The sequence below is a fragment of the Procambarus clarkii genome, chromosome 1, assembly GCF_040958095.1.
Source record: "Procambarus clarkii isolate CNS0578487 chromosome 1, FALCON_Pclarkii_2.0, whole genome shotgun sequence".
NCBI classification, from domain to species: domain Eukaryota; kingdom Metazoa; phylum Arthropoda; class Malacostraca; order Decapoda; family Cambaridae; genus Procambarus; species Procambarus clarkii.
Window position 1 is genome coordinate 34147047 of NC_091150.1, and position 18120 is coordinate 34165166.

Sequence of the window (18120 nt, forward strand, 5' to 3'; positions counted from 1 at the left end):
GCCACCCTGGCCATACCTCAACCTCTTGACGCTTACCTAAATTAACATCATGTTGCTACGATGATCCAGAATGATCATCGATCGTCATTGATCATCGCTGGATTGTTTTATATATAACCATATAGGCTATATGTCAACTTCTGGAAGGTTATTAAGGTAGACCAACCAGCAGGTGTACTTTAGTCCTAAACACAATGCAGGGCTAAAGTAAATTTTCAATGCATATATATATACACCGAGAAGAGGAATATACCCTACAGTGTGTTTATTCGTCTGATGTTGTGACGATTACGGTTACCTTGCGATGATTTCGGGGTTCAACGTCCCCGCGGCCCGGTCCTAGACCAGGCCTTCTGTACAGTAACCAACACTTGGCTATACCAGTACAACCAGACACAATAACCTTGGCATTTAAGGTATTCACATCAGTGGGCCGCGTCCCCGTGGGAATATGACCAACTAATCACGTAACTCCCCCCCCCCCCCGTTAAGTCTAAGCTTCAGAGGGGCTAATTAAAACCTAACACGGAATCAAGCAACTTTGCAACCTGTAATAATGATCATTTGACCATTATTTACGAGCTGTCACGCTGCCTGCACCTTCCCCAGGACTCCCTGACGACAGGGAGACACGCGGGGGGAGAGAAGGGACGAAGGGAGGAGGGGAAGGGTAGCAAGACATGCGAAAAAGAGGAGAAAATAACATTGATGACGGGCGGGACACGTGGCGCCAGTCACGTGTGAAAGGGAGTCGCATGCGTACATGCGCCTCGTGGATAGGTTAATGTTGTTGATGTTACCTACCCTATCCTACTGTACTTGTCGCTGATATTACCTACCCTATCCTACTGTACTTGTCGCTGATATTACCTACCCTATCCTTCTGTACTTGTCGCTGATATTACCTACCCTATCCTACTGTACTTGTCGCTGATATTACCTACCCTATCCTACTGTAACTTAGCCCATGCTGGTCTAATGTTATGTATTAGCGATAAGACCTACCATTAATGTATAATGACTTACTGTAAATATATAACTCTTGCAATAGCCCTTTCTCTGTAACTAGCTGACATTGTAACTATATTTTATTGGATGAATCATAGATGTGTGGCTCCTCTTGCATGATAGTATGATGATAGATGGAATTACTGGTGTCGATTTCACTTTGCATCAGATCTACAAGATTTTGTTGAAGTTCTCGGTGTACTGCTGCTCTCAGATTGCTCATTGACAATCCAAAGTTACACTCAACGGCTCCTTTAAAGGCAGATTCTTTGGCTAACTTATCAGCTCTATCATACATTCGGAGGCCAACATGAGATGGAGACCACATGAAATGGACTCTGTTACCATCATTAATAATTTTGTTGTATTTGTGTCTAGCTTCGGACACGAGCATGTTACAGTTATGTCTTAAAGAGTTCAGAGCAATTAAGGATGATAAAGACCAGGGGCCAGATTCACGAAAGCACTTACGCAAACACTTACGAACCTGTACATCTTTTCTCAATCTTTGGCGGCTTTGTTTCCAATTATTAAACGGTTAATGAGCTCCGTAGCACCAGGAGGCTGTTTATAACAATAACAAAAATTGAATAGGAAGTTTTCATGCTTGTAAACTGTTTAATAAATGTAACCAAAGCCGTCAAAGATTGAGGAAAGATGTACACGTTCGTAAGTGCTTGCGTAACTGCTTTCGTGAATCTGGCCCCAGGACACAGGTGCTCCCTGGCTCCAGCATCAGAGGACCTCCACTGTCACCCTGCAGGATGAACACACATCATGCGCCTCCTCTTAGCTGCCAACACCCACACATCGTGTCAGCAAGGCGGACAGCCCGCCTGCTTTCATATCTCTCACTGTATTTCCTACTTCTATACTTCCCTTCACATATGCCTCTCCTTCCTCTTTACTCCCCCCCCAAAAAAAAAATGCGCCTCCTCCGTGTTCATGGCTTATAACACTTGCTTTAGAATGATTATCTTTTGGGACATAATTATCATGGAGATCTTCACTGATATTTCCAGCTTAGAACTAAAATTATCCGGGGTCAGATCTCAGTAGAAACATTCAGAAGATAGTTAATAGGATATTTTTTATGTTGATAACTTTAATAGGAGTTAGTAGTCTGTCTGTTGAAACGTTAATTTTTTTTAAAGCAATGAATGACACAACCTTCTGGGTCGTCCTCTGGATCTTGAGATGGATTAAATTGTACTGTTTCTCATAATGTTTGATGAGAAACAGAGAGATAAGCTGGCAGAGTTACATACAGCAAAAGGGACATAATATCTGAGAGAATATCTGAATAAAAGTCATCAAACAATATAGACTGCGACCACCTATAACCCATCTGTCTGATGCTTATAAAGGATAAAGGAAGGAAAATACTTTTTTTCCACAGGTGAGTACAGGAGCACACGGGTTGACTGGTGTTAGCAGGCTTAGATCTTTCCCTTTACAATGCTCATCTCAGATGCAGACGAGGAGTCACAATAACGTGGCTGAAATACGACTTGAGAATGGTCCAGGACGGACCGAAACGTCGTCGTCCCTTCACTTTCTAGTGTGTGAGCTTTCTCATCTCAGATCTTAAGCGCTAATCTTCTAGCTTCCCCCCTGAGACACGATCCGCTAACTGGTTTACAACCAGGTTCCTATGCTTAATATATTTCTGCCGGTCTATTTTTCACCTAGTTGAACTCGCCTAATAGAACACCTTTTTCAGTGTCAGAGTAGTTAATAAATGGAATGCATTAGGTAGTGATGTGGTGGAGGCTGACTCAATACTGCTTCACTGACGAATTTTGTTCGAACCTCAACGCTGTAAATGCTTCATGCACATACTACACATACAAATAATCCCCAACAGAACCTAAACACCTAACCTAACCTATGCCTATATATATGCACAATATGCTAATATATTACAATATTCATTTATATTTGAGAAAATTCCTCTTTTGAATGAACAGCATGTTAAAATTTATGAATGCGTCTGTGGGGTCGACCGCTGGATGTAATGGACTTGAGTCGACGATGGGTTGGAGGACGGGTTCTCCGAGGTGTAAGTTTGCATCGCGTAAGCACAATATACCAAGAAGGTGGAGCTTACATTGCTTTCGGAGAAGGCAATTTCACGGCTTTCATTGTGGTTTGAGAAATTTGAATTTGAATTTTGAATTTGAATTTGAAAAATATTTTAGGTGTGTGCCAACCGAGGATTTTATAAGGACTAGACTAACCACATGATTATTTAACCAATCCTCTTATATTCTTTCTACAATTACTGCTGTCAGATTATTATCAGCAAATAAATAAAAATACCTGACGATTATCGTACAGCACCATCTCACGACAAGCTGCTAGTGCCCTTGTTGTCCTGAATTATTCACAAAACAATGCCATGTTATCCCTAAAGACTCTGTAATCTAGCCCCACATGAACAATATAAGGACCACATATATAATTCATGTAGGCTACATGTAGGTCACGACACACAAAAGAAAGAGGAGCGTCCCAAGTGGTTCCGTGCCAATTATCTCATCAGTGGAAAGTAGAACAAGAACCGTACAACATTCCCTGAGTATTGTATAGTCACGCAAGAGCTGGGAAGACATTGTTGATAATGTGAGCTACAGACTGGGGCATCCTCCCCGGTCATTATTCGAACCCAGGACAAAGCGCTCGCGGAACGCCAGGCGAGTGTCTTACCACTCAAGATTGATTGATAAAGGTTAAGCCACCCAAGAGGTGGCACGGGCATGAATAGCCCGTAAGTGGTTGCCCTTTTGAGCCATTACCAGTATCAAGAGATGATACTGGAGATCTGTGGAGGCGCGACTGCACCCTGCGTCTCTTACCACTACGCCACGGAGACTGTATAAACCCATGGAACCACCTACCCGCCCAAGCCATAAACGCCAAAACTATTACATTTTAAAATGCAACGAGAATAGATTAAGACAAAAAGAAGGGGGGAATCCTGTCCTCGTCGAGGTCACTAGTGTTAGTGGCCCTCAGGTAAATTCTAAGTTTCATATTATTTTTTCTCGACGTTCCCCTTACTTTTACGTTTTCTTTGCTACGTTTCTCCCATCCCATTTAGTTGTGGTGAACTTATTTATATCTGTTCCGGCCCTACATCTTTCCATTCTACAGTAGCTTTCACCTTACTATAGCTTTCCCCCCTACCATAGCTAGTCTTAGGCCCTGCTAGTTTTCCATGGAAAACGATCCGCCAATCGACTTACAACGTTCCCAATTACTGCCAGGTGAGCAGTGGTGAACGGTTAAAATTGGCGCCTCCCTTACGAAATCGTTTGCGAGGAGCTAGGGGCCAGATTCACGAAGCAGTTACACAAGCACTTACGAACCTGTACATCTTTTCTCAATCTTTGGCGACTTTCTTTGCAATTATTAAACAGTTAATGAGCTCCGAAGTACCAGGAGCCTGTTTATAACAATAACAACAGTTGAATGGGAAGTTTTCATGCTTGTAAACTTTCATAAATGTAACTAAAGCCGTCAAAGATTGAGGAAAGGTGTACACGTTCGCAAGTGCTTGCGTAAATGCTTTCCTGAATCTGGCCCTTATTTATTTATTTATTTATTTATTTATACAAGAGTTCTTACATTCTTGTACAGCCACTATAACACTCATAGCGTTAGGACAAGTCCTTAATCCTAATTTTTACACACACACACACACACACACACACACACACACACACACACACACACACACACACACACACACATCCCCAGAAAGCAGCCCGTAGCAGCTGTCTAACTCCCGGGTATCTATTTACTGCTAGGTAACAGTAGTGAAAAGATCAGGTATCAGGGTAAAATAATATTTGCACATTTGTTTCCGCCTGGGATCAAACCCGGACCCTTAGGACTACGAACCCTGAGCGCTGTACACTCAGCCGTCGGGCCCCAAGTACTTACCTATCAGTGTCTTCGGGGAAATGAGGTCTAGCTCTTTATGCCCGCCTATTAGCCTTGTTATGCCTGTTGCGTTATAATTCATTATTCTGACTTTCGAATTCCTTATCGAATCTGGCCTTAAAGTTGTGGATGGAGGTGGCTTTTACAACTTCTTCTTTTGGTGCGCTATCACTGCACATTTCTGTGGCCTCTATAATCCGTTTGCGCTAGCGCTCACAAGATAAGCAAGTTTTTTTAGTTCATGATTATGCATCCAATACCTTCATGTGAAACAACTCAAAGTTTAGTTTAGTTCATTTATTATGCACCCCATACCCATCTTGTGGGCGGTAGTGGAAAGGGTTACAGAGGCACATAATGGGCTCAGGGACTGAACCTCACAATTCATTTAGCTAAGCAAGTTACACTCTTGATGAGCTTGTTACTAAATTCAGTATAAGTCGTCATATCATCAATGGGTCCGAGATCGACCAAAAGTACAGTTTCTAAATTAAGCAACTGACATATGTGGAGAACTAGTGTCATAATTGATATGTTTGCCCTGCACACCGCCCCCTTCCCCCATCCAGCGGTGGATAGGTTACAATCACTTAATTCCACAGCTCAAAGTGGCAGGATATTCTGGTGCTTAACCCAGATTTTGTTAGCGCAAGGTAATAGATCAGCCTCGGATTTTATGTTCTCCCTGAGCCATATATAGCTAACTATCCTGTGAGATGGGGTTATTAGATGAACTTAATGGCTAGTTTTTTTTATCTACAGTTTGTAATCCTTCATATTACATAAGACAAATAGGGGACCTTCGACAAGCCGCTGGTTTCCAGTCCTCGTCGAGGCCACTTGGGTTAGTGGCCCTCAGATAAATCAGGTAAATATAGAATAGGAGTAGCAGCACATCTCTGTATATATATATCTAATCTTATGAATACAAACAAATGAATTAATAATAGGCCTGCAGGCTGATTCCATTATACATTCTTATATCGTTTACTTCTAGAATATATTTATGCCATTAAAGTGTTTGTAATAATTGCTCCCACACACGTTAAAAATACATGATTCACGCTGTACAAAGTGGTCATACAAAGTTGCCACAGAATACAAAATATATATAGATATTATAGGCCATTGGAATTGGGAGCGCGGCGGCCCTGTTTTGTTTACCTCAGAGGCGACCACCAGGATGCTGGCGAGGGTGAGTGTTGCTCTACCCTCCCTCTACACTCCTCTCGTGGCTCTATATACCCCCTCTCCTGGCTCTATATACCCCCTCTCCTGGCTCTTCTCTCCCCTCCTGGCTCTACACTAACCTGGGCGTGAGGGGTGAGGCTTTACTACTAGAGTGGCTGTGAGACCACCGAGGAAACCTTCAGACTTCACAGTAAAGCAACAATTGGTAACCTCGTCAATGTACTTCACAATATGTTGTTGTTGATTGAAGGGTGACGACGACGAGATAATAAACTTTGGGATCTGAATTCAATAATACACATAGACATAAATTCATTAAGTGACATCTTCCACTTTGACAGTCTCCGTGGTGTAGTGGTAAGACACTCGCCTGGCGTTCCGCGAGCGCTATGTCATGGGTTCGTATCCTGGCCGGGGAGGATTTACTGGGCGCAATTCCTTAACTGTAGCCTCTGTTTAACGCAACAGTAAAATGTGTACTTGGATGAAAAAACGATTCTTCGCGGCAGGGGATCGTATTCCAGGGACCATAGGATTAAGGACTTGCCCGAAACGCTACGCGTACTAGTGGCTGTACAAGAATGTAATGTAACAACTCTTGTATATCTAAAACTTCAAGCCTCTACGACATACACTCTCCTCTTTTTTTCCTTTTCTCTTAACCCTTTCCACTACCGCCCACAAGATGGGTATGGGGTGCATAATAAATGAACTAAACTAACTCTTCTCTCCTTTTCTCTTCTCTCCTTTTCTATTCTCTCCTTGTCTATTCTCTCCTTTTCTCTTCTCTCCGAGCTGACAAAAGATTAAACAACCCTGGCTTACAAAAGACATGCTTAGAGCAATTAACAAGAAACATGAATATAAAAACAAAATAGAATTAGCCTATTTACCAAAGGAAAGATACTCATCAATGCTTATAAGAAGAGCGAAAACTATCTTATTTTGACACTAAATTCAAAGAAGCAAAAAGAAACATGAAAAGCATATGGAAAACGATCTCTAGCATTCTTGGATCTGAACAATTGCAAAACAAACATTAAAAAATTGCCAAAGATGGGTTCACACTTGCAACAGACTTTAGCAGCTGCAACCGAATGTAATAGTTTCTTTTTATTAATTGTGTTAACCTTACCAGAAATACCAGTGAGATATGTGGTGACATATGTCACCACATATCTCACTGGCAGCTGTCCTAACTAATTATTTTGACTATCAGCCGAACAGACATTATATCAATAATTCACACCTTAAAACCAAAGATGGGAACCTTAATGAAACACAAACTATGATATACACATGGTATTTCTGGGGTAGGGTGAAACAGTGAAGGAACAGTGTCCATCCACTTGAAATGTCGGGGATCGAACGCCGACCTACATGGAAACAAGACCGTTGCTGTACCGACAAGTTTAAGTAGGTCAATTTTTTATGGATTAAAAATTTCTTAACTGATAGAAAAATGAGGGCCGTAATCAGAGGCAATGTATCGGATTGGAGGAATGTCACAAGTGGAATGTCATAAGTGAACCAGACCAAACAAAAGAAGGTGAAGGGACGACGACGTTTCGGTCCGTCCTGGACCATTCTCAAGTCGATAGAGAATTGACTTGAGAATGGTCTAGGACGGACCGAAACGTCGTCGTCCCTTCACCTTCTAGTGTGTGGTCTGGTCAACATTCTTCAGCCTCAGCCACGTTATTGTGACTCATCGCCTGCAAATGTTGATCAGTTATTTTGTTATGCTGTAACAATTAGTTTTTCATTGGAACATGTCTTTCCATTACTAGGACAGAGAACTGACGTCTTGATCTGTTAATGAACCATATATGCTCGAAGCAGACACTGTAAAGAAGTATTTAAGACTAACCTCCGTCTCATTTTAGTTTTTCAGGTAATGTGAAGATACTGTGAAGAATGCCACCCCACAAGCAAGTTGTGAGTTTGCAGACATGTACACTCAGAAGTGTGGCTTATCTCCTCAGGTGTCTTTGTTGTGACAGTAATATTGGTACAGATGACTTGTTACCAGCAATAAACTATATGCAAATCTTTCTTCCTCCACAAATTCAAGCATCAGTTTGTCATACACTTCTGCATGAGACACATAAGGTATGTTGTTTTTCTATTATATATAGTATGAATGTTTAATCAGTAATATAATTCACCAATATGCATTACTTGTTTGCCATGTTGTGACTCACTAATATCCATTTCATGTTCACCATGACATGGCTCACTAAAAGTCCATTTCTTGAACAGTCTTTTCCCATATTTCTTAGCTCTTGACACATTGACCAAAGTGCAGGGTAGTTTTTACAATCTTTGTCTAGAAACATAGACAAGAGTGTCAAATTTAATAAATTATTCTTAATAATTTGTTCCTGCCTGGAATCAAATTAAAAATTACATTTTGTTCTCATCCTACCTCGTCTTTTACAGTTTGTGGCAATTACACCATTTATTGCAGAAAATAGCTTCAATCATTTACCCTATATACCTGTACTGTATGGAAAGTTTATGGAAAATTTTGTGGCATCTTGGGTGCTGCCAAGTGTCAAGACACTTGTCACGGTGTAGTTACCAGACATTCACTGCTGGGAAAACTCTGGAGCACCTGCAGCAGTGCATAAAACGAAATCACAAAAATGGCAGAAATTGTATGTTCAGTATATGCTAAAAACACATTTTGAAATATACAAAATATGTACAGTATTAGAAACCAGTTAAAAAATATATTATCATTACTTTTTCCATGATTTGGAACATCGTAGTTATTTTTTGTATTTGTCAAATTTAATTTAAGTTTTTGGAAGCTGAAAACTCAAATTTTGAATTTATGAATATTAGAACATAAGAATGAAAGTACGTAACTGCAGAAGGCCTATTGGCCCATACAAGGCAGCTCCTATTTATATCCGCTCAATATCTCAATATAGATTATTTGAACTGACATCTTGTCAAGAGTTAAACAATGTCGTGTTTTAACCCTCGCAATTTCACACCTTTTATAATGACATTCTCGTGGTGTGCCAAAAATTGTTCCAAAAACAGTATTTTTTCTATTGATATTCTTAATTAGCACCCAGGAAGCACGAAAATCCAAATAAATAGTCTCTACCTCTTGTAATTTAGCTGTTGTGGCCTGGAGAATTTGCATATTTTTAGTAAAAATGAGGCGAGTTGCCACATGGGAATAACTTTGCCAGTTTATTTTGAATGTTTCTCACTTTATTTATTTACTTTTTTGATGGGTGCCCCGTCAGCTCCCTGGAGTATCGGACTGATATTAGCTATATTAGTCTGGGGCTTCAGTCATACTGACTTCTATGCCTACCGGGAACCACGAGCCAGAACCTGGTTCCCTCAGAGGTGAAGGGAGCAATGGCCTATGTTTTCTTATACTGTACTCTCCATGAATATACTCTCCATTCTTTGAGAGTATATTCATGTCTGCCATCAACCGGGGTTAGGCACCCAGAAGGGTGGGCGCCCCAAAACATACCCCAACTGGTTGAAAAGTGCAACCCAAGATCGAACAGAGCTCAAGAACTCCTCCCCAAAAAAGACAAGGTAACAAGCAAATCGTCATCAATCTGACGCACCACTCGTTCCCCCCCCCCCCCCCTGGGGGGTGAATGAGTGGTGCACCTTAAGGCCATGGCATTAGGAATGTTATGTAGGCCTCAGTAATGTGGGCCACGTTACTAAGGCCATGGAAGGAAAGTGAAGGACTCTGGATTTTTTCAAGATTGGGGATGGTTACTGGAGGCCTGAGGAAGCAAATATGTACCCCCCTTGTATGAATGGGAGTTTCGGATCTTATGATGTACTAACATCATCACATGTCAACTAGCACACTACCACACCCCTGAATATGTCGGCTGGCGTAGTGCAGGGGTTAATTGTGTTTTCAAAGTCGGATGTGAATAATGAGTTGTATTTGTGGTTCTATTGTTGATAATGACAAAGATGATGTATAGTTTGATCACTGTTAGGATGTGGTACAATTGTTATTCTCAGTGTTAAAACCACTATTACACCTCATTATTCACATTGACATTGAGAATATAATACAGATGCACAGTGTTGTTTTACCCACACGGGTGGTCATATACATCGCATAGAAGAGCGTCATACTGTACCTCAAAAAATTATAGACTTTGATAGCTATCATTTATATAATAAAAAAGAATATAGTAATCTGAAATACTGTACTGTACATTGATTTCAATATACTGGAATACATTTTGCTATTACAGGAGGTCATTGATATCAGCGATATTGAAGAAGATGGATTCCAATTTCCACGGGTAAGCACTCTTATACCAAGTTTCAAAGTGCGGAGTGAATTTTGGAGTTAAATGAGTTGAGACTGGCTTAATGTGGATTAACATATATGATCTATGGTAATCCTCGACTGGATCTTGTTCTCGGCAGCAAGTCGGGCTTCCACACACCTTACTTTAGTGTGTTTTACAAACGTTTTGTGTTTGCATCATTTAACATCTCGAGCATTCTCGACTTCGTTACTGTATGTGTAGAATTTGTGACTTGAAAGTGGAGGGAGCATTAAGAATCTGGATTCAAACTGATGTTTTGTCAACTGAAGAGCAGAAAGATGGAGAGTTCTGTATGTATTCCTGTATTCACCTGTGTTCTGCCCTGTATTCCTTCACATATCTCTTCCTTTCTCACTCTATTGATGGCAAGGCATTTGATGATGCTTAGTGCCATGGTCAATCTGCCTACATGAAGTATATATTCCTTTCCCCAGCTGTCTAGGAAGCAGATTTTACCAAGATATTACCTGGAGAGGGTTCTGGGAGTTCTTCTACTTCCCAAGCCCAGCCTGGGGCCAGACTTGATTTGAGAGCTTGGTCCAACAGATTGTTGCTTAGAGCAGCTTGCTGGTAGAGATCCTTGTCTGTCTACTGTCCTATCATGGGTTTTTGAGGGATGAAACCTTATTCCTAAAATGTTTGTCTCACTGTTCGACACTCACAGACTTTCTTCTGCTGCATTTGAGTTTGATTTCCTTTTCTCAAACTTGGAGGAGCTTTCATCTTTCATCTTAACTGGCCAACTTGTATGTTTTTACAATAATAAATATAACTCCAACAATTTTTGTAAAGTGCAAAAGTGTACAGTGTGAAGGAGCCCAACTTACTGCTGGGTTTGTGGTGTGCCCAAGAATTAGCACAAATTATAGTATCCACAAAAGTCACTTTAATCTATTCTCAACCTGTGTAACTTCAAAATTCACCGTCACACTTTGAAACTTGGTATAAAAGTTTTTAACCATATAACTCTGAATCCATATAATCTAAGCACAAATTGTTGTCCAATTGGAGAACAGTGTGGGTGGCTTGGGTTACAGTATTTGTTTTCAGCAATGTTACTGGAACTTTTTCTCTGCAAAATCAGAGAAGTTGTATCAGTCTGCCAAAACAACTTGGTGAAGCAGATACCATTTTCTATCAAGCAAGATTTATTTTGGTCCACCAAGAGATCCATACATGCGAGGTTTACTGTGCAGTGATGTACTACTCACAAACACCCTTCTGTTTGTGGGCCTCTGTTCCATGTTGGCTACTGCAAGTCATGGTTCCCGGCTCTATTTTCTGGTGGCTGGCTGCCAGAGATGTTGGTCCTGGTTTCTGATCTCTGCAACAGATTCTTTCGGGGTGTGGGTTCCTAGAAGTCCTCCTGGGGTTAGGTCACTAGGTTTTGCAGACTGTCAACCAAGAAGCATCACTGCTGTCTGATTCTGCCTTCTATTCTTCAGGGACTGTGTGCTTTCTTCTGGCCACCTCTTTTCCTAGTGTTGGGGTTGGTAGCTAGGCCCATGTATTGGAGAGGATTGTTTTCTTCCATTGGTTGGCTCTCCACTGGTGTCCTGCTTGTTGGGTACTTTCAGGTTCATCTTTGTGGTGATGAATTTTGTTGAGTATAGAGTACAGTACAGTACTGTATTTCTTTCTTCACTTTTCCTTGTAACTGGTGCCTTTCTATATTCTATCCAGGCTGTATCTGGTTTGGTTCATTATCTGGGCATTGGATTTATTCTGTTGGCCTTTTCTTGCCCCCTGGGTTCAGGGCCATGCTGTTCTGGAGTCTCCAGGTTCTGGTTCTGTTCCACCTTCCTGCAGTCATTCTGCATTTCCATGGTGGGGGTTGGTTGGTTTTTCTTGGATGTCTTTAATTGTACCACACCTGTGGAGCCCTTTGGTGTTTGGTTCTCCATGGTTACTGCTTTATCCCATGAGCCTTAGTTTTCTGCTGCCATTTCCCACTAGTCATTCCTTTTCAGCTTACTTGTTCCTTCTGTTCCTTTTTGGAGAGTCATCCTCTTCTGCCAAGGTGCTGTGGGTAGTAAGCTCTGGGAGCTATTGAGGGACCCCTCCCAGAAATAAAGTGTTGAATGCAGCAAAACACACTTTTCTGATGGGCCTCTCAGTAGATCCCCTTTCCTATCCGGTTCCCTTCTCCTGTGGGAGTTTTGGAGTTTTGTTCTAGCAGCTTGTGAGGGAGGTGGCAGTTAGTCTAGGCTCTAGTTGACTGCATAGTGTTGCAGTTAGATGCATCACTATTAGGGTAGTTACCCTGGGGCAATAATGATGTTCATTGTTATTTCAGGGTTAACTATTCCAATTCAGACAGTCACTTGTTTTGTTGTACCCAATGTTTTTGGTGGATTTTTCTTGGTTTTGTGTAGATATATATGCAAGATTTCTTTCAATCTCCAGAGAGAGCCATGTTATTGGTCCTGGCTCTCGTCAGGTAAGGATTATCTCGGAGGTTTAGTATAGTTTCCTCAGGCTTGCTAATATCAATACCAATGCTAAAGCTTGGGAGGCACCGAAAGCCCAATCAGAAAAAGGTGTTTCATTACATTCAATGCTTGATTTATTTTTACCATTATTAATTAGAAATCAGAATCATATTTTCATATTTACCATTAATAGTTATACGAATCAAAATGTCAAATGTTGCCTTTACCAAATATAAAGATAATATTTACCAAAAGCAGGCTCTTTCTAAGCTTGTCAATTTACTCCAATACTGTATACTTGCCTGTACAGTATTCGAGTAAAGTACAGTTGTCGTCATATGTTCATCTTCGGGGTAATTTGATTATCATCATATGGTGGTTTTAGTTATTATTATATTGCCCTTGTAATGTAAGTGATGTAAATATGGTAATAATACATATTTCTGGGTTCAATGAAAGGCAGGTGGTGACTTGTCTTGCAATAAGCTTGTAACTTGCTTATAGGCAACCCAACAATGGGTTTCAGAACACATTCATTATGTTTTTTGTATTAATAAAGGTACTCCTTCTCTTGCAGATTATGTTTCCTGAATTACTCAATCAAAAATACATATACATTTGCACCAAGCTGAATGCTGAGTATGTGTGGATTAATGATAGCCGCATGATTGTTCCAATGTTGGAGGATATAGATGGGCGGAGTGTCAAAACTCTCAAGATGACTGTGACCACTGGGCAGCTGGACTTCGATTTGGAATCTAATTCCTTTGATTTTCAGCATGTTATGAAACTGGAACCACTTTATATATTCCTTAGAACATTAACAAATCTAACAACATTGAAATGCTCTCAGTTGTGTAATAATTTCATGCTTCAACTTTTGTCAAAAAATTGTCCACACCTAGAGGAAGTTAGCATCGAAATGTGTATTGATGTAGATGATGAAGGCATTTTTCATTTAGGTGGTCATTTTCCATCTCAGGATACATATTTTCAGATTAGGAGAGGGGTGCAGATCCCCTCTAAGTCTGTTTGTACAAAGCTTAGAAAAGTTAATTTAGAGTATACACTAGCATGCACAGCTAGTGCAGTAATGTTGCTTCATTTGTGCCCAAATATTGAAGAACTCATGGTTACCCCTGATGTTAATATTGGAGATGTATTTACTATATTACATGGCAGTAATCCAGATAAATATGAAGACGTTACAAGCCAGTACTCACTCCGAGTTTTGCATACGTATATGGAGCTTGATGAAAATGTTTTGTCATTAATTGTCAAAACCTGTCCTCGTTTGCATGATGTAACATTAAGATGCAATGGGGTAGAGAGAAAGGATAGAAATTTTTTAGCAAATTTGCTAACTCTTGATCTAAAATCCCTCAATGTCATGAATTGTAGCATGCCTGCTTTGGTATGGTACTTGGAGAAAAAAGGCTGCAATCTAACAAGTCTAACTATTCAGCACCTTACCATGGCACCTTTGAGTCTGACCTTCACTAGAACTCACCTTCAGCGTGTAATACAAACCTGTCCCAATTTGAAAAACTTTTCATTAAAGCTGAACAACAATCCAATTCAACCTGATGTGCCTTACTCTGCATTTGGTTCCAATTTAGTGCATTTTAAGTCTCTTTCCAATCTGATCCTTGAAGGCACAACAATTACATCAGATGATCTTTCAGTGTTAGTAAGTAGGTGTGAACTGTTGCGTGAATTACATATTCTGTTCCATAATTTAGATATGCTCGAAGACCATGTCCTCTATGATCTACTGGCTTCAGGAGGTTTACATAATTTATGGACACTCTTCCTTAACCGTCCAATGTTGACATTAGCTGGCCTAAGAAGGTTACTTGATGAATGTCCACAATTAAGTACTGTTGGACCCCTTTCTTCTTGGGCTATAAGCAGGAAGGATCGAGATGCACTGTTGAAAGAAATTAGGATAAAGAATTGGGACTTGAATATTGAGAGCCCTGAGATGATGCACATGTTCATACTTTGAGAGAATAACTACTAACTAAACATCTGACTATTATTGCCATATTTGGAATGCTGGGCCCATAAAATTTTCATGGTGGGTTTTCTCTTTATATGTATTCATATATTTTGTTAATGTTCAGCACCTATATCTCTGTAGCCCATGAAATTTGAGGGATCTTGTCTTGCTTCATAACTGAAGTTCAACAATTTCTCCTAATTTGCTCACTCTCTTGTTTAATCCTTTTTATTGTTTCATAACATTCCAAGTTCCTACTTTTCTGAACCCACATTTGTTAATTTTCTGTTTTTTTTTTGGCATTTGCAACTTCAATGTATTTAGCCCAATTTTAGGGTGTTTGTCATTGTTTCAAAATGATTAAATTACTATATGATCTCTACTGTCCATTCATTTTCAAAGAGTGTTTACATGTTAGGGAGAATTACTGTTGTTGTCACTTCATATTCACATCATGTGGCTTGGGAGACATTATAGGTGGTGTTGCAGATGAAAGGTCCCAGGGTCAATTTTCATGGCAAGACAGAAGCAGCATTAGGGCACCGTTCTCTTTCACACGTTGCCCCTGTTCATCTGGCAGTAAGCAAGTCTCTCAGAGTTGGGCAACTGTTGTGGGTTATGTTCTAGGAATGTAAGTAGTTGGCCTAGGGAGGACCTCAATAAGCCTGACAGGCTTCCTGTCCCCGACTGTGGGGAACCAAACTTGAATGCTCAGAATTGTAATTTCAATTAATTGATTTCCAAGCTAATCATATTGAAAAAATGTTATACTTTTTTCTATTACCTTCGATTATTGCACTGAGTTGCACTGTGTACTCACATTAAGAGAGTATTTGAATAATATTATGATAGATTTCATGTTTTTTGCCCATAAGTTAGAAGTACAGTATTTATTTATATATACAATTCTTACATTCTTGTAAAGCCACTAACATGAATAGCATTTCGGGCAGGTCCTTGATCCTAATTTTTCCCGGAACATGACCCACCAAATGGTTTAACAACCAGGTACCTATTCACTGCTGGGTGAACAGAGGCTACAGTTAAGGATTGGTGCCCGGTCAATCCTCCCCAGCCAGAATACGAACGCAGGCCTAAGCAGCTGGGCGAGTCTTACCACTGCACCACAGGAACTGCAAACCAGTACAGTATTTATCAAAAGGGCTAAGCCAGGGTGGCTGTACTAAATGTATAGCAGTGTGAAGGTAAGATATAATGCCTTATTTCTTGCATGTCTTCATGTCTTGTTTTATCTTCACAGATATTTATGATTAAATCAAAACTGTGATAAAGGTCGAAGTTTACAAATTTTCAAATGTTAAATCAGGCTCGGACATTTATAAATCGTCAGAGCAGAATATATTTTAGTCATTTAGGAATTGGGGGGAAAAGTTATTATTTATGGAGTTACCATTATTTTAGCCTTCGGTGTTTACTCTATATACTGTACAGTAGTTATGAATACTTAGCAAATCAATTTTCTTGTTTTTGTTTTCATACTTCAGATTATTTGTCTATTGTGCTCCCTTCCTTATTATCTCAAGCTTTATTGACAAAGCAATAAGTAATTGCATAACTTTTATTATAACATTGAAAACAAAATATTGTGAGAAATTTTATGAATCTATTGGATTTTGAGTTCAATGTTTATCTGTGCTGCTTATAGAAGTTCAAGCAATTGGATTTGGTTTGCTATAAAAACTTTAAGGTAATGGATGTTACAATAAAAATGGCATTTAATTATAAAGTATGAAGTACTGCACATTAATATGGTTTATTTTGTGGTGAGCATCTGGCAATATGATGTTTATTGCTGATATTGGTCATATAATTTGAAGACATTTAAATGTTTACCATTGTATCAAGTGAATCAACTGGAGCACCGAGGTGACTCGAACCAGCAATCAAGGAACTCGATTTACCAATGTACCACCACAACTTGTTATAAGTTATGCAACCTGGGATTCCATTTAATCCACAGGAAGTCTGGAAGTTTTTACTGAAGCTTCCAGTCCAATTTTTACATATAACCCACAAGCACTCGGGGTGTAGATAAAGTAATTGACCATATGCTCCGATTTCAGATACACAAAGAAATCACACTAGCTATATGATATACATCAATGAGAAAATCAACTGGACCACTGTAGTGACTCGAACTCGAGATCAAGGAGGGACCAGTCTTGGTGGTACAGTAGTAAGGCGAGCGGCTGGGAATGCCTTGGTCGCTGGTTCGGGTCACCTCTGAGCTGCAGTAGATCTACTCATTGGTATACTGTATGTCACGTCACTGTGATTTGTTTGTGTATTGTATTAAGTGATGTCGGCGGCGAGTTCTGTATGTATTTTGGGATACTTTACAGAAACAGTTAAATCTTGTATAATAGGTGGAGATATTTTATTATGTCTTATTTTATGTATTAAATATTAAAATACTAATAACTTATTGAGTATTAGTAGCCTTTAAAGCACAGTTGGAACAAATAGACTCCTGCCAACACCTGTGCATAAACATGAGTGTATGCACATGTGTAGATAGCAAATGCTGTACAGTACTGTAATTGTGTATTAACACTTGTTCCTTTGTTTGCATAAACACATCTATGCACATACAAAATAAACACTAGAGGAGATTATTTCATTGCACCAAAAATTATGGGCAATTCTTTAAACATTTTCAATGATTACAATATATTGTAAATTCATTATCAGAATTGAATAAAACAATAAATGATTAATATGAATTTTTTTGTTTAATATTGATGGAGTTTTATATACAGTATAGTACTGTATTACTGTATTTATAACATTTATTATCTTGATAAAAAATATTTGTATGAATGGGGCTAATATTGCACTGTATGTATACATGCTTTTATAATTATTTTGTAAATAATCCTGTAAATTAAGTTTGCTGTTACCTTTATACACTATGTTTTCTCCTGAATTTGAAGTTGTCATAATATTTAAAACATTTTCTGAATACCTATTTTAATTACTTGTGTTCCACAAAAGATAGTGATTTGACCTTCCCGGTACTTAATTAACACATGAAATTACATACAAAGCTTGAGTTTGTTTGGTTATTTGAAATGATTGAAAAGGTCTATTCTCACTTCCTTATAATGTTAGTGCCTAACGTCTGTTTATTCTGAGATACTTGTCTTTGTATAGATTTAAAATACAAGAGTTTCGT

General features: G+C 39.4%; 1 protein-coding gene across 5 annotated transcripts; it reads left to right on the plus strand.

The window, feature by feature from the left end:
• Window positions 1-5805: 5805 nt before the first annotated feature.
• Window positions 5806-17368, plus strand: LOC123764333 (uncharacterized). Of its 5 annotated transcripts, none has more exons than XM_069327415.1 (4): window positions 5806-5824; window positions 8034-8259; window positions 10410-10460; window positions 13500-17368. In XM_069327415.1, exons 2-4 carry the CDS (start codon window positions 8065-8067, stop codon window positions 14928-14930), a joined length of 1677 nt encoding a protein of 558 aa, XP_069183516.1. In that variant the 5' UTR covers window positions 5806-5824; window positions 8034-8064; the 3' UTR covers window positions 14931-17368. The 5 variants fall into 5 exon arrangements, with proteins under 5 accessions (XP_069183516.1, XP_045607950.1, XP_069183584.1 ...); XM_045751994.2 differs by lacking the exon at window positions 5806-5824 and adding an exon at window positions 6039-6151; XM_045752089.2 differs by lacking the exon at window positions 5806-5824 and adding an exon at window positions 6181-6352.
• Window positions 17369-18120: the final 752 nt, after the last annotated feature.

Coding starts and splice junctions, on each gene's coding strand:
- LOC123764333 (XM_069327415.1), top strand. CDS start 8,065: ATGCCACCCCACAAGCAAGTTGTGAGTTTGCAGACATGTACACTCAGA. Junction 8,260..10,409: donor TTCTGCATGAGACACATAAG/GTATGTTGTTTT, acceptor TTGCTATTACAG/GAGGTCATTGATATCAGCGA. Junction 10,461..13,499: donor ATGGATTCCAATTTCCACGG/GTAAGCACTCTT, acceptor CTTCTCTTGCAG/ATTATGTTTCCTGAATTACT.